Consider the following 17,359-nt stretch of genomic DNA (forward strand, 5'->3'; position numbering starts at 1 on the left):
TAGGCAAGTATGTCTAATACCTCATCTTTTATTTTGCTAGGTACACATAGACATTGGTGTGATACATATGGACGACAGTTACATGATCAACACCTTAATACAGACAGTGTTGGAAAGTTGACAATAACAACATTGACAGTAATATTAGGCCGACAATTGAAATGTAGACAGTATTATTAAATCAACAAATTATATCCCTAACCCTACCCTAACTCTATAATACTGTCTAAATTTGAATTGTCGACCTAATGATACTGTCTACATTTGAAATTAATTGTCAACCTAATAACACTGTCTACATTTGAATTGTCGACCTAATAATACTGTCGACATTTGAATTGTCAACCTAATGTTGTTGACTTTCTGAATGTCGACCAAATAAATGCCTAGCAGTCGACCACATACCCGTATATATGCAGTGGTAAAGAAAAACGCTGACAACAACGTTTTTATTTTTCGTTTTGTAAATCTGTATCCTATCTTGCATTTGGCATGAAAATGTCCCCATACCAAAAAATGAGATTGAAGAGAAAGAAAATATGATCTAGAAAAGTGGGCATTTCTGGATGATATAGCAGCCATAATACACATGTCGTTTCCAGTTGTTCCTGGATCAGGAAAATGCATCCTACGCAGAACAACTTGAAAGAGCCCAGTAATCAAGGGTATCGCATTCAAAGCAACATTTTCATAGTAAATCATTAACTAAAATTATTATTAAAAATCCATCAGTACCTGCAAAGTATCAAAAAGATCCTGGCAGATAGTTGTCAAATAGTCAGTTTTTTCAAAGAGACGCTTTCTATCAAATTCCCAACGCTGGTCCCTTCCTGAAGCCTCGATCTTGGCACGAACTTCAAAATAGCAACTTTTCCATAACTCCAAAGTTCGTTTTGCTTCCAGCGTCTTGTTCTTTGCAGTTTCTCTATTTTCGCTGTAAACAGCATCTCATATTGAATCTTCAGTTATTAATGTCATTAACTTGGATTATCTAACAATTTCTTTTTTTTAAATCAAGTCAATTTTATTGAGTTTAACATAATTAGACAGAGTACACAAAAATACATTTCTCTTTCATCCAATCTGGGGGACAGTGATACCATGGGTTTGTATAAGGGGGGCACAGGAGTTGGCACTTAAATAGTTAAACTGTTGACAGAAGCTCCTCCCCTCTGCAACCCCTGTAGCTCATAGTTGCCAATTCCGCTTATAACAAGCGGAATTGGGCTTGTCTTATTTTTAAGTTGCGTTTTTTTTCTGCTTGCTGCGGGTTGCCGGTTTTTGGCCTTTACAAGCTCGGCACTTTTTTTTTTTTTGTTTATAAAAAGCTTTATTGCTTTGTTCAGTGTTGGACGCTAATGGCCTATTCTTAAGTGGGCATAACGTCAGCTGTTGGCAGGTGTGTGTGTTAGCAGGAGCTCTCCGCTGAAGGAAGCAGCAGAACTAGGAAGAGGTGAGAGAAGCCTGGGGATTTAAGAACGTGTGAAATCCGGATCTCCTGGTGTGGTTTAGTGGGGAACCTGCACAGGGTGGGTATAGCTGAGGGCCCCAGTAACCAGGGGGATGTAAAATGGAGAAAGGAGTCTCTTGTGTCAGTACATCTGTATGTAGTATGTATCTTGTACTGAATCTTCTCTATGTATACTGTATATTATATTTATATGTGCTCTGTCTGTATGTAGAATATTAGTATCACTGAGCCTGGCAGATGTAGGGCACAGTCGGGACCATTCCAGGATTTAAGATGTGACCCTGTTTAAGGGTTAACATATTAACACATTAATTGCCTAAGGTGAAACTGCATGTCCTCTGACTGCATGGAAACTGAGTATTATTCTAATTACATTCACTTTTAATCTTGTATTTGTCCCTGACTGGTCACCATTCATAGTAGATGAATAAAGTATTGCAATTATTAACTCCCATTTAGTGCATTTAATAGCAGTGAGAACACAATTGATCAATGTTTTACTGTACCAGATGCTGTATGAACCATGGTATAGTAGTTTATTTTTATTTTAACCAATGTTCTATTGAGGAAACATTGAAGACAGATTGTAGAAAGCTTTATATATATTTATTTAATAATGAACAATAAACATTGTGGTTTTCATTACAGTAACACCTCTGTCCCCTGTAAGTTGGGGTTTTTAAGACTACTTTGGCCTTGTTTTGGGCTTGTTTTTCACTTAGCAGTTGCTTGTTTTTCATTTCAGAGTTGACAACCCTGCTGTAGCTCCTCCGTGTTATATAAGTGTCCATTGGAGTTGGGCTTAATTTTAGCTGATCTGCAGCTATTTCTGTAGGTTGGGTTTTATTTTCTTTTGTTTGATTAAGGTATTAGTAATTTGTATAGTGTACTGTACTTTAGTTACACAGTGCTGACAGGCATAGTCTGCTGAGGGAAACTAATCGCCACAGGCAGTCTTAGTAGATGTACAGATGACTGTCAGTGGCTCTCACAGAAAGTACGTATTTGCTGTGCCTGTTTCCTATAGTTACAGTGGCTATCACTGCTGTAAACTATTATTATTATTATTATTAAACTGACTATCCGGCGCTAGCGTTGGTGGCATAGAGCGCCGCAATGTCAAGATGAAGCAGCCATCTTTGCACTCATACCAATTCCCCCTCTCAAAATAGGAGAGGGGCACTCGGAAAAATAAGTGCCATGGAAGGATAAAACAGCCTCTAAGGAGACACAGAGGAGACATTTTGCTGCTTAAAAAATAGCAAGACATCGCAGACGGCATGCCTGGAAGCCAGAGGGGAGAACACCCCTACTCATCAGGGGACTTGGTATACTCCTAAAGGAGGGAAAACAAGCTACTGTGGCAACAGTACACTCCTGAGAGGATTATTAAGGAGTGTATTCTGCTACTATCCTTGCTGACAGGATTTTCTCCTCCTGACTGTACTTCATCTATCCTACAGGGATAAGTACATTGCTGAATTCTTGTATTACGGTCTACTGGTGTAAACTGTATTTATAACTGTATATAGCCATATATCAAACTGTATTACACATCATTTTTACTTGACAGATACAAGTAATATTTCACACATATAGGGGCTAAAAACTGAGGAGGGATATGTCCTTTTCATATAGGACTGCTCCCCCTACACAAATTGGTATGTTCCTTGGAGCCAGTTCAGGAGAAGTGACAGTTGGAGACAGTTGAAGAAACTCCTGAGTGGTTTCACCTCACAGAGACTGACCAACAGCACACTGGGCCTGGTTCATTAAGGATCTTAAATGAAGAGGTACCGTATTTTTCGCTCCATAAGACGTAAAAAAGTGGAGTGCGTCTTATGGAGCGAATACTGCTGGCAAGACGCTACCATGACACGCCAGCCGGGGCAGTGGTGGATCCAGGGGGGGGCGATCGGGGACTTGCTGCCAACGGCTGCACACTATGTGCAGGTCCGTTCAGCAGTGACAGTGTGCTGCCCGGCTGCTCCGATTGTGAATCAGAGCAGCCGGGCAGCACACTGTCACTGCCGAACGGACCTGCACATAGTGGGCAGCCGCCGGCAGCCTTAGATGTTAGAACGGGGAACGGATGAGAGGAGAGAACTTTAAAGAAACAGCTGGGCCGCCAGCCCCTATCTGCACATGTGCGCTCACACAGACGAACGGAGCGGCTGCAGTTTCCACTCCATACTACCACGGACCGTGAACCCGGGAAAATAACTATACAGAAGGTGATTTTCCTTCCACCAATCGAGTAAGTCCATCATTTACTTTTTGTATGTGGCCTTCTGGGCGGCTCTAGCACACGCTTGCAACCGCAGAACGTCCTCTCATTACACTCCATATATGTGGAGACATCCAGAAGCTGTCAGGAGATATACCACTCGCTGAACTTTCCTGGAGAAGTGACTGTGCCCACCGGGCTTACACTGTCCCATTGGGGCTATTTAACTAAGACTTTTTGTTTATACCACGATTTAACTAGGTGCGTCTTATGGAGCGTAAAATACGGTATCTTATTTCAGTCTCCTGGACAAAACCATGTTACAATGCAAGGGGTGCAAACTAGTTTTCTGTATTGCACATAAGTTAAATACTGACTGTTTTGTCATGTAGCACACACATATTAACTTTAAATTTCAGTGTACAAATAAGCTATCAAGTATTTGTGTGTTACATGACAAAACAGTCAGTATTTAACTTATGTGCAATACAGAAAACTAGTTTGCACCCCTAGCATTGTAACATGGTTTAGTCCAGGAGACTGAAATAAGATACCTCTTCATTTAAGATCCTTAATGAATCAGGCTCACTGTGTCTGACTGACAGGCTGCTCTCTATCTGCTGCTACTGATTGATCAGTAACAGCAGCAGTAGCTGCTACTAATCGGCAGTGTATACTTTGTCTATCTGATAGGTTGCTCTCTATCTGCGGGTACTCTGCCCTAGACATGGTTCTGTATGGATGAGTGCCTTATATTAGTTTTGTAGAATATTTACATACTTTTACTAATTCCTTCACATAGATAGTTTTACTATTCTATTGAGAATCATTCTATTGTGAGGATTATTCTGTTATGTACATTAACACAAAATTATGTTGGGGAGTACAACTCTGGGTTTATTCCTGTAGAGGTAGGAGATATGTATGTGTATTTATATAAACACATAACTATATATAGCCATGTATAAAAATGTAGATATATATATAAATTTTTCATTTTTTAAAAAATAAAAGTGTAGTGCAACTGCGACTATTGATATAAAGTTGCAGGTTACCTATTTCTGTCGCATCCTAAATATTGCGAAACATGTCTGACAAAGGTAAAGCAAACAAGGTGAAATATTTTACCTCTGCAAAATGTAAAACTAAACTACCCAATGGATGGTAGGATCCGGGGTCAGTTTGTGTGGACTGTGATGCAGATAGCTGGGGCAGGTGCACATGAGGGCCCCCCTCAGATAGGGAAACCAGCGTAGGTGACTGTATTGGGACAGTCGATAGTGGCACTATTTTAGTTGCTCGCCCATACTGCAGAGATACCAGTAGTGGAGACGATGATCACTCTGGCTCATAATGTATTAGTGCAGCCTTCTAAGACTGTCTCCCTTACGATATCTTCAAAGGTTGCAGGGGGAAGATTCTTCTGTCCTCTCAGCTACTCTTGGTTCCCAAGGTCAAATCCAGACGGAAGCTTCTTAGTCTACTTCATTGGTACAGGATCTTGAAAAATTAAATACATTTCTTGTCCTCGAGAACCCGGACTTCCCATAAAAGGCATAAGTCTGCTCATACTCTCTTAGTGGTCTCTGATTCAGAGGTCCAGTGGGAAAGAGGCAGAAGAGGCGTGTAATCTGCTTCCCTCCTTCTGAAGAGCTGACGAATCTCATTGAGTCAGCATGGAAACAGACAGATAGAAAATTGATTGTACTGCGTAAGTTTCCTAGCCTCTTTCCACTTCAGCTGGATGAGATGGCCCAATGGGACCAGATACATTAGGTGGATACACCTGTACCGCACTAGGCATGCCATACCACTCTTCCTGTACCTGGCTCGGTTACTCGTAAAAATAGTACTGAAAATAGTACCAAAGACCATGCTTTCTTCCACTTTGGTGGCTAGAAAGATAGAGACGTGGGCAGATCAGCTTGCTGACGTCTACAGGATTCTCATTTGCTTCATCTGGCATTACATCTGAAAGAATGCCTCATGTTATCTATGTGAGGCAGCTCAGAATGCAGACTCAGTGTCTTCTTCCATCTCTGCATCAGCAGTTGCAGATCGAAGAATTTTGATGCCGGATCTGTTATTTTAGGTGCAGAGCTGGACAACATCAAATGTCAGGCTACAGGAGAAAAAAAAAAAAGTCTTTTCAAGAATCATGACAGAACGGTTGTGTACTGTGGGAGTCTGCATCATCCCATACTTGGATGATTTGTACTGGAACCAAAATACCAGTTGGTCTCCTGTCAGAGGATGGTATTCCTTGGCCTTATACTGGACACCAGACTGCAGAAGGTGTTTCTACCAATCAACAAGGTGCACTTTCCTCAGGTCTACATCCTACTATGTATGAAACTAATGGGTGAGATGGTCTTCACATTCAAAACGCTTCTGTATGGTTCCACTCTCGCATGGTTCAGTGGGACCTCTTGTCCAACTGGTTGGGATCCCACCTTCAGCTAGCCTCTCAGACACTCCACTTGTCTCCCATTATGCTCCTCTCTCTTGGTTGGTGGCAGATCACTTGAAGGTGGGCAGGTTCTTTGTCCTGTGGTCCTGGACAAAAGTCACCACGGATGCCAGTTTTCAAGGTTGGGGAGTAATAGTTCTTCACTGCCGCTGCTCAGGAAGTTTCACTTCCTATAAATATTTTTAAGCTTCGAGCCATGCTACTTGCATGGAGAGCTCAGCCATTCCTTCAGGGTGGTTCAATCCGCCTCCTGTCGAACAATGTCATGGCTGGGACGTACATCAATCGACAAGGCGGCACCAGGAGTGCCAGAGTCGAATGAAGGAGACAACACAGCTATTGTTCTGGGTAGAAATGTATGTTTCGGCAAATTCGGCGATATTCACTCTGGGTGCGGAAAATATGGAAGCTTACTACCTAAGCCAGGGGAATGGTCTCTACACAAGGGGTATTTCGATGGTTGATACAGAAGTGGGGACCTCAGGATGTGGACCTTATAGCGTCTTGCCACAATCGCTAGGTGCCAAGGTTCTGCTCCAGGACCAGAGACCCCTTGGCATGCACAGTGGATGTCATGAACATGACATGACATCAGACACTGCGGAATTACAGTGATCCGATATGCGGACGTACTGCTTATGGCAGTCGTTAAAGGATGACGGCTTCTACATCGACACAATCTACTGATTCAGGGGCCATTGCAGCAACCTGACCCCCCAAAGTTAATGATGCCATGTTGAAGGCAATAAACCAGTCTTTGCCCTAAATTATCATAGTGTGGCGGACCGATGTCAGTTGGTGCGAATGCAGGACTTGTCATATGGCAGCTTTTTGACTCTCCAGGTCCTTAGCCTTTTCGCAGGATGGTTTTTCGCCTTAGTTCCCTGAAGGTGTAGGTATCAGCCCTCTCAATACATTTTGAGTGAAGGCTAGCAGGTATACCGGAGGTGCAGACTTTCCGCCAAGGGGTTCAACACAGCCAGCCTCTTTATGTACTACCTACGGCACCTTGGGACTTGAAGTTGGTGCTTAGGGATCTTCAATCATTCTCTTTTGAACCGTTGGAGTTGACTGAATTCAAGTTCCTAATTTGTAAGATGACTTTTCTCCTCGCCATCGATTCTGTGTGGAAAGTTTCGGAACTTGGAGCTCTCTCTTGTCGTTCAGCTTATCTGACAGGGCTGTATAGTACACAATACCTTCCCTCCAACCAAAAGTGGTCTGGTTTTCATCTTAATCAAGAGACTGTGTAGCCAGTCTTCCAGGAGGCGACTGCTGCTTCAGATCAGGAATCCCTATCTTAAATGGATGTGGTCCATGCTCTAAGAATGTATGTGGACAGGACATCCGCTATGCGGAGGACGGATTCCCTTTTCTTCTTGTATGATGATCACAAGAGGGGCTGGCTAGTTACAAAACAAACTGCTGCTAGGTGGATAATGTTCACCGTTAGAAAGGCTTATATTGAGGAATTTTGTCCATGTGTCCACCTTTGTTTTAATGTAAACTTTAAGTTAAATTCAATTGGACATATTCTATCATATCTCATATCAGAGGTAGCTGGTTTGAACCATCAGCAGGATACTTCCCTGATTGGGGTAAATGTTAAATGTATTCCAATTAATTCTGAGTTACAAATAACTACCAAATCCTCTACCACCTCTAATAAAACCCTTTAAAAACTTGGCTGAATCTTCCAGAAATACAAACATGTCATGCACATACAGGACAATTTTATCCTCCCACCCTTCAAATCACAATTAAAGCAAGAGGTGAAGTATCAAGTGATGGGCCCCACCCCCTCCGTTTATCTACTGCTCTGTCCAGGTGTGTCATGAAATACATTTTTTAATGCCTTTTTAATATAGTCATATGGTAATGGTAGGTAAACTGATAAAATTATAAGTGGGCAAGAGTTTATCCTGGAGCAAATCATAACAAATTTACCTAGAGGGTTAGTTTCTATCTGTTCCATTACAAAATTAAGTTGCTTACAGATTATAATCAAGAACCCTCTAGAATGAGTTGATTTTAGGGCATAGCATACCCAGGGAGTCCTCAAAGCCAGAAGTTCACTACCAATTAGATGTGTCTATTTCAAACATATAACATCAGAAGAGCATTATTTTAGTTGTTAAAAGACTAATGCCCTTTCAGGTCATCATTAAGGTCGCTGACATTCCATGCAAAGATTTTGTGTTCTTTTCCTTAAATGACATCATCTAAAGGTTATTGCAGAGGAAGCATTCAACCAAAATACACCCCTCTATTTGATAATGTAAATATAGTAAGACATTTGTTAATACTCTAGGACATAACTCTGTCAAACATAACATTTTGTGTACTGCATAAATCATTACCCCTATTCCCTTTTTGCCTCACCTTGCATACCTACCCCCAATTTAGGAATTTAGAACTTCCATCCCTAAAAACTAAACTTTAACACCCTTCAGATAACATATTAAAAATGGGATTTTTATACTTATAGAGGTGCAGTACAGGAGCTTGGATGCTTTAAATTACACCCTATAGTTCAAGCTCATCCCTCTCTATACCCTCATAGGCAGCATGGACAGTATTTTTCTAGTAAAGTCACATGGACAGAACCAGGAGTAAAGAACACAACAGTGAATAGAGAAACAGGTTCTCCAACAGCAGGAGTGAGAATCCAAGGCGCACAATGAAGAACAGAAACAAGAACAAGAGCACAAAGAATGGACATCTAGTGACCACAACAGGACTCAGAGAAAAGGATTTAACTGTCTGTAAGAAGGTTTGCACTTTCTCTAATTGAAAACTGATAGGGCAGAAACCTGAATCTTCAAGAAGCTAAAACTTAAGCACCCATACAGACACTCCTGCAAGAGAAGTAGATAGACCATGCAAAAGGAAGAGGTAGGAATAGGGGGGATTCCTTTCACACTAGCAGATGTAGATCTTTCAGACCCTGTCATAACTCCTGGCAGAAACCGTCTTTCTGGCCCTGAGCATTGTCTGAATCATGCTGTCCGGAAAACCCTTCACTCTAAAAATCATGGCTTCAACAGCCACACCGGTAAAGCCAACAGAGGTAAAGGTCCCTGGCTTATTAAGCGTGGTCTGAAGGACAATCTGTCATGCTGAGAATGTCATTGTACCGCAATGACATTGTACCACTTCTTGGACAGTCTGGTGCTAACAGAATCACATGCACACCCTCTCTTTTTTCCTTTTTTAGCACTGGTGGAATCAGAGCTAATGGAGGGAACAGGTAAATCAGACGGAAGTCCCAAGGTACTGACATGGCATCTACCAATAACACTTTGGATCCTTGACCTGGAGCAGAAGCACTCCACGTTGTGGTTTAACCAAGGTGCCATTATGTCAACATCTGGCTGATGCCATCTGTCCGCTACCTACTGGAAGACTTGCAGGTGAAGGGACCATTTCACGAGGTGAAGGGCCTGCCTGTTGAGAAAATCTGGAAGTTCAGAGATTTTAGGATTAGAATGGGTCAAAAGGACCCATTCGGTTTCTGAACCAAGAAGAGATTGGAGTAAAACTCCAATCCCTTCTGCTCTTCAGGGACGGAACAACTACCCCTGAGGAGATCAAGGAATGAATGGCTTCCAGTAGAGAAGGTCATTGGTGAAAAATCGTCTGTGTGAGTCTTCAGGACATCTATGATGTCTCCTCGACTTATGATTCTTCTCACCCAGATGTCTGAGGTGGAATCAAACTATCTGTTCTAGACGATAAGCACACAGGTCACCATCACAGAAAATCTCAGGTGGGTGACCTGCCCATCATGCCAACGTTTATCTGCTGTATGCCTAGCTGCCCAAGTGTGTTTTCCTCTGCTATGGTTTGACCTCCAGAGGGCTATTTGCTTTACCCAAGGAACAAAAGAACTAAAGCCTACGACCCTTAGGTCTGGGGGTATTAACGGGTAGAAAGAAACTCTTTCCCCCTGTGGCCAGGGAAATAACCTTATCTAGTTTAGGATCGACTAAGACCTCTCCAGAGGAGGGCAAATATTCTAGAGTCCTTTTGTACTACATCTGCCTCCCAGGTCCTAAACCATAGAGCACTGTGTGCCAAGATTGCTGATAATTTAATCCTAGCCCCAATAAAGGCGAAGTCCCCTAGATATTTGGAAGTCTCGCGGATAAGCTCATCCAGAGTTAGCAAATCCGTTCTGGGCATACCACATTGCAACTCCTTCCGTGAGTTTCTCTGACCACATCTACACTCTTTTATTGACCCAAGCCGAAGCTAAGATGGCTCTAAGGTAGGTCTCTGACACAATGTAGATGGACATTAAGAGTGACTGCAATCTTCTTATCCATGCTATCATTTAAAGTAGCAGCGTTAAGAATCAGAATGGGGATGGTCTTAGACAGGTTTGCCATGGGAGCATCTACCCTAGGTGGAGACTCATTTTACCAGCTCCTTGCTAGGGAGAGGATAATGGAACTGCAATCTGTGCGAGACCTGTAAGCTATGACCTGAAACCAACATCTCTTCCAACTGAGGGGAGGTGGGTAAGGAAACAGTTTATATCTTCTTCTCCTTCTTCTCAATCTGTGAATTGTTGGGAACCTACAGCTCCTCTGTGATCTCTACCAGGACTGATGCTTCAGTGGTCTAGAAGGGGTGGTAGTTTCCATGCTCCTTTCCAAGGAAGATGTAACATTGACCAGACCCTGCACGAACTTTAACAGGCAATGAGCCCAAGCCCACATATCAGGTGCTGGAGAGGAGGGACCCGAAGGCCATGAGGGAGGAAACATAGAATTTAACGGCATATAAGAACCACTTGGCCCATCTAGTCTGCCCATTTTTTAACCTATGGTAACCTCAAACCTTATCTTAGTTTTTCTGTAAGGATATCCTTATGTCTATCCCAAGCATGTTTAAATTGGTCTACTGTATTAGCCTCTACCACCTCTGAAGGGAGGCTATTTCACTTATCCACTACCCTTTCTGTGAAGTAATTTTTCCTCAGATTTCCTCTGAATCTACTTCCCTCTAGTTTGAGTGCATGTCCTCATGTTCTAATACATTTTTTCCTTTGAAGAATGTTTCCCTCTTGTACCTTGTTAAAACCCTTGATATATTTGAAAGTTTCTATTATGTCCTCCCTTTCCCTTCTCCAAACTATACATATTAAGATCTTTAAGTCTTTCCGGATAAGTTTGTGATATAGGCCATGCACCATTTTAGTTGCCATTCTTTGTACAGTTTCTAATGCATTTCTATCTTTCTGGAGATATGGCCTCTAGAACTGAACACATTATTCTAAATGAGGCCGTACCAATGACCTATACAGTGGCATTATTACTTCTTTCTGCTGCGGATTCCTCTCCCTGTGCAACCAAGCATTTGACTTGCCTTTCTCATTGCTTTGTTATATTGCTTGCCTGCCTTTGAGACAGCTGAAATAGTGACCCCAGATCCCCTTTCTCCTCAGTAGTTTCCAATATAGTGCCATTATTACTATATTTAGTCTTTGGGTTTTTGAGGCCCAAGTACGTGATATTGCATTACACTGTATTTGCTATTCCTCTAGTCTACCTAGATCATCAATCATTTATTTTACCCCGCTTGGTGTGTTTACCCTGTTGCATATCTTTGTGTCATCTGCAAAAAGTCATACTTTCCTTTCAATACAATTTGCAATGTCACCAATAAAGATATTAAAAATTACTGGTCCAAGTATGTAGCTTTTTCATTTGCTTAAAAAATAATAAATGAGTATATTACTATAATGTTCTGTTTGTGACCTGATACATATGTTGAACCTGTGATATGAATAACCTCATTATACTGGTAAATAACTTACCTAAACAAAGTACGAATATTAAGGACTCTGCAGACTCTTTCTGCAATTTCCCAGGCAATTCTCTCCATTAAAGGGACCATTCTCTCATCCTTGTTGTAATGACGGGATATAATCCACACCATTCTCAATGCGTTCATCATTGATGGAATTGTATCCAAGACTACATTAAAACCTGTACCATGTGTCAAATTCTGCAGGAGAAAATAGAGAAAACAATTACGGCTATGGTGAGTTTTTGCAGATAATATCATATTTATTGGCAAATTAATTGTATTTAGCAGATTGACCTTTAAATGTCTTTCCAGAGTGGAGAGGAACCGAACATTATCCGCGGCTTCAACATGGTACTTTGCTAACTCAGTGACTGTCAGGTCGAGATTTTGGACTAAGCCAGGGCCTGCAATGGACAATATAGTCAAGACCTTTTTCACTGTAGGGAGTTTCAGCTGTTCACTAAGGGCACTTAAAGTGGCATTGCGCTCCCGCCAGAAGTCAACTTCAGCCAGAGGTCCATTTCCCTGAAAACAATTTAAAATATATTAGAAAATGTATACATTTTCATTTTTAAAAATGTATTTCAAACACTCACCATACAACTAACTGTAACAGTCTTATGAGTTATCATAACAATTTTCTCCCTGTTGCCAAATTTACATGTCAAGCACGTCATTTCCATACTACCCATATATTTATCCCAACTTGTACACACCACTTTTTGTACACATGCTAATCTTAATGGTTTTTTCAATCCTAATACCAAACAAGTTATCATTTTCCTGTAAGCAAACATTTATATTTTCTCTTGTATTCATCTAAATGATTGCACTTAGTCTATCCAAATCACATTTTAATTCTATATTAAATGAATCTCTTTTTCTCTCCTGTCAATGTAGAAAACATGCGGTACAATACAAATAACACTGATACTTGCGGGATAATATGTATAATACAGATACTTGCGATATAATATGTATAATACAGATACCTGCGGTATAATATGTATAATACAGATACTTGCGGTATAATATGTATAATACAGATACCTGCGGTATAATATGTATAATACAGATACCTGCGGTATAATATGTATAATACAGATACCTGCGGTATAATATGTATAATACAGATACCTGCGGTATAATATGTATAATACAGATACCTGCGGTATAATATGTATAATACAGATACCTGTGGTATAATATGTATAATACAGATACCTGCGGTATAATATGTATAATACAGATACCTGCGGTATAATATGTATAATACAGATACCTGCGGTATAATATGTATAATACAGATACCTGTGGTATAATATGTATAATACAGATACCTGCGATATAATATGTATAATACAGATACCTGCGGTATAATATGTATAATACAGATACCTGTGGTTTCTTTTGTAGCTGTTCCTCCAGAGCTGCTGACATTTGTGTCTGCCAGTTCATCACACACTGCTCAAGCTTTTCCACAGCAGCTTCGTCTGCTGCCAACCTGGTAGGTTCAACATCAAGATTTACCTCTGGCATTTCTAATTTTATTTCTCCTAAAGTTGACATATAGACAGAGAGAATATGCAGATTTAGTATCATAGGCCTCCGCATACACCACCTCTACTCTCCCAGTCAGTTTCACCCTCTCTGTGTCCACATATTCCCCCTAGATTTTAAACTTCCATGAGCAGGCCCTCTCTCCTAGTGTTTTCCTTACGTATTTATGTAATTTTGCGTTTTTTAATTCTGTAAATGTGTGGTTTATATTTATTTCACTTTGTCAATGTTTTACTTATGTTATTATGAAATAACCTTGTATGTTCTAACTCCCAATGTACGCTGCTGCCATATCCTTATAGTGCCTTATAAATAGTAGATAATAATAATAATAATAATAATAATAATAATAATAATAATAATAATATCACTTCTGGCTTATAACCCAGGCAACATTTTTTTTAAAAGATGTCAACTGTATCAACCATTTATATCTGTCAATGCCATAAATGTGAGAGATTATATAGTACATGGTGCCATCATAACCTTTCAGTTTATAACATTTTTAGAAAAACTTGCCCTCTAGCTGCTGAATTGTTTGCTGAATATGGTTCAGGAACTTTTGCATATTCATTAGGAATTCATCTCTAATTAACTGAACGCTTCTCAGTTCTACAGTTGGTTGTCCCAACTTTGTGGAATCTTTTTCACTTGAATCTTCAGAAGATCCTGGTGGTCGACCATGATCCTCTTGAAGAGAACCATTTCCGGTTTTGTGTTGATTGTAAGACAGCAGAGGCATAAAAACCTAAATAACAAACAGAAACAAAAAAATATATACTCAGAAATAAAATAAAAAATATATTAACAAAATATCATTCTTTATAGATGATACAGTCTTAAATAAGAACCTGCTATCCTCCATAAATCAAAGGCTTCAGGGATGTTGGAGAGTCTGTAAAATATCCATAATTACCAATAAGAAAGGAAGTTACACCATTTTAAATGGAAGTTTACTTTTTTGAGGCTATAACCTAATAATGTTGGACATATGGTGTTGCGGCGGGGGACAAGCATTTGCAGGAGACTGCATACACCCAGCCAAATGAAAATTGGGACACTTCAGGAAAAGAAGAGAGTTTATCTAACCAACAATTAAAAATAGTGTGTTAGACTTTCAAAATGTAACTACAAAAAGCCAAAAAGGAGTAATAATCCTTCAAAAGTCTTATAAAATCTAACTGCTTCAATTTGTGTAGCAACTTTGTTAAATAAGTAAAAAATAACACTGCTCTTAAATTGGAAACCCTGCTTAAAAACATTACTAAAATTATCATAAACTAAAGCTCCAATGACGAAAGAAATCAGAAAACAACAGGGAAGTGTTAGAGACCCAGCATATTGATGGTTTACTGTAATTGATTTAATGCATTAAGTCCATATGCTGTTAAGAGATTGCTTACTTATACTGTTCCCACTGCCTTTATAATGAGAAACACCAACAATGCAAGTCTAAATGCAGGTTTATGGAACTTTTATTTCAAGCACAATATAAATTGAAACAAAATAAAAAGACTCTAGTGCCGGGATACAGCAAATGATCCAGAATAAGTGCATTGCCACTCCAGCAGTGGTGACAAATTGTCACACAGACTGTCCAAAATAACTCTCTTTCTGAGCGACACTAGTCCAGCTCCTTATTGTGTAGTCCCAATGTGAGATTACTTAAACAATATAGCCATGGGTAACATAATGAAGAAGTCAAGCAGCCCAAATCCTTAGATCAGGAAAGTAGGGTTCATTCCAAGTGTCCAAATCTTAACAAATCTTTAGACTCAGATTTCTAGACCTGTATGACAGATGCACATGTATCAGCATATATTTGCTACGCTACCTGTGTAAAGACTTGTTTGAGCATCAGCAGAGGATTTCCATTCAAGACTCCATACTCCAAAAACATTGGCATAACATCACGAGCCTCCTGTATATCATTGGGCTCCAGAATAGTTTCTGCACACAAAAGCACAGCATTAACACTTGCACACAGATGCAGTAGTATTAATATGAACAGAATTCCCAGTTTTAGCAAAGTTGAAATCCCATCTCAGATTCTGTAAACGTGACTATATTTTGAAGAATGATGAGTGTGTCTAGCTATTTTGCTGCACTTTTCACCCTTTATACTAACAAGCATACATATCTATATATGAGCTATGTGAAATTTAAAAGAAAAATATTGTAATCTCTAAGAATTATTACATCTACCAACAAGGTATATAAATCAAATAAATACATTTCTGTCTGCATCACGAAAAAAAGCATTTTTAAGTGAAATCTCTTTATTTTGCTGCCCTGGGTTCTGCGATATATGCACATCACTGCCGCTAAGATACATATGTAAAAACAGATGCTTTACCTTGGGTATTTCGCAGGAAAAATAAGGCACTGAAATCTGCAAACTCTTCAGGGATGCAATTGAATGAAACATGAAGAACAGTGCAGTAAACCTTCTGTTTGATAGTTTTCTGAAATTAAAATTGGCATTGTCACTGTCAACATTTTCTCAGTGTAGGTCCAATGGAAATGTTGGGATTTATCCTGTCAGCATTTTCATGTTGGCAGGATAAGTGTCGGGATTTCTTTCGTCGGGATTTCGTACCCAACCCCTCTCAACTGGTAATCGAGATGCAGGGGCAGTTTTCTCAGGGACAGTTGAAAAGTACAATAAGCAGTAAGTGTGTATACTCAAGTTTACTGTTTGATATTTATTATCAATGCATTTAAATTATTAACTTTAACCTAATTGTAGATTGAAAAGCTACCAGGAGTGCTTTAGGAGGTCCACAGCGTATGGTCTTGCATAATTATATTGTCAATGGAACTCCTTAATGCTTTCTATTCTATTTATAATTTACAATAGAGGGTTCATGTATCCATACACAGTATGGAATATAGGGCAAATAATTTCTCTCTGTCTATGTACTAATATACTAATAAGTTGCCAATATATATGTCAGTTGCCAAATAGCCCATTCACTAAATTTCTCACCTATCACGCAATCAGGCATAGTTCACTACATTCATTATCATTACTAACATTCTTCTTAACCCAAATCAGCGGCTGGTGGTAGCTGGTAGCAACAGGGAGCATTACAATTTTCGGTAAATATTGGTGACAACAAAATTATCAATCCTTGTCACTAGCACAAGATAATGTATTAATGACTGATTAGCCTCCATGGTCATTTTAATAGGGCTATCATGTCCACCAACTATAACAGTGAAAAAAAATCCAGTATTTTTTTTTATACCACCTCTGGTGACATGATCAATCCCCTTGCAGTGCGGGTGCACTGCAGGTAGTATGATGTCTCACATTTAAAGTCAAGATCTATTCAATATGGAATAAAGTGCTTATCACTGTACTAGATGATAGTACAGACATAAGAGTAAAACACTTTCTTTGTTTACATTTGGTTAATAAACACTTTGGTACTCCTATAGTGTCTTACTGGCTCTTTAATTATATGTCTATCAATACAGATAGGCCCTCTAGCATTTTTACACTCTGTTGGTTAATTAGCATTTAGCTTTTTTTTTTAAGTTGGTTTACATTACCTTGATATATACAGTTATTTGGGAAACTATGTTTTGTATGATGTCATGTAATTAACACTTGGGGGTATATTTACTAAACTGCTGCCTATAGCAACCAATCAGATTCTAGCTGTCATCTTGTAGAATGTACTAAATAAATAATAACTAGAAACTGATTGGTTGCTAGAAGCAACATCACCACTTTTTCAAACCCGCAGTTTAGTAAGTATACCTCTTGGTGTTTTCAATAATCCATTGTGGGACAACACCTGAGCAT

General features: G+C 39.7%; 1 protein-coding gene across 1 annotated transcript in view; it reads right to left on the bottom strand.

Annotated features, from left to right (window-relative positions):
• The window catches only part of DNAH10 (dynein axonemal heavy chain 10), a 145,858-nt gene that overhangs the window by 125,927 nt on the left and 2,572 nt on the right, over positions 1-17,359 (bottom strand). Inside the window, exons 4-10 of the mRNA XM_075177193.1 lie at positions 15,902-16,010; positions 15,380-15,495; positions 14,065-14,293; positions 13,384-13,541; positions 12,280-12,510; positions 11,993-12,183; positions 736-934 (exon numbers count right to left, since the gene is read on the bottom strand). Of these exons, the coding sequence (XP_075033294.1) occupies positions 736-934; positions 11,993-12,183; positions 12,280-12,510; positions 13,384-13,541; positions 14,065-14,293; positions 15,380-15,495; positions 15,902-16,010 (1,233 nt within the window). The remainder of the gene's footprint in view (positions 1-735; positions 935-11,992; positions 12,184-12,279; positions 12,511-13,383; positions 13,542-14,064; positions 14,294-15,379; positions 15,496-15,901; positions 16,011-17,359) is intronic.

The sequence above is a fragment of the Mixophyes fleayi genome, chromosome 1 (genome assembly GCF_038048845.1).
Source record: "Mixophyes fleayi isolate aMixFle1 chromosome 1, aMixFle1.hap1, whole genome shotgun sequence".
NCBI classification, from domain to species: domain Eukaryota; kingdom Metazoa; phylum Chordata; class Amphibia; order Anura; family Limnodynastidae; genus Mixophyes; species Mixophyes fleayi.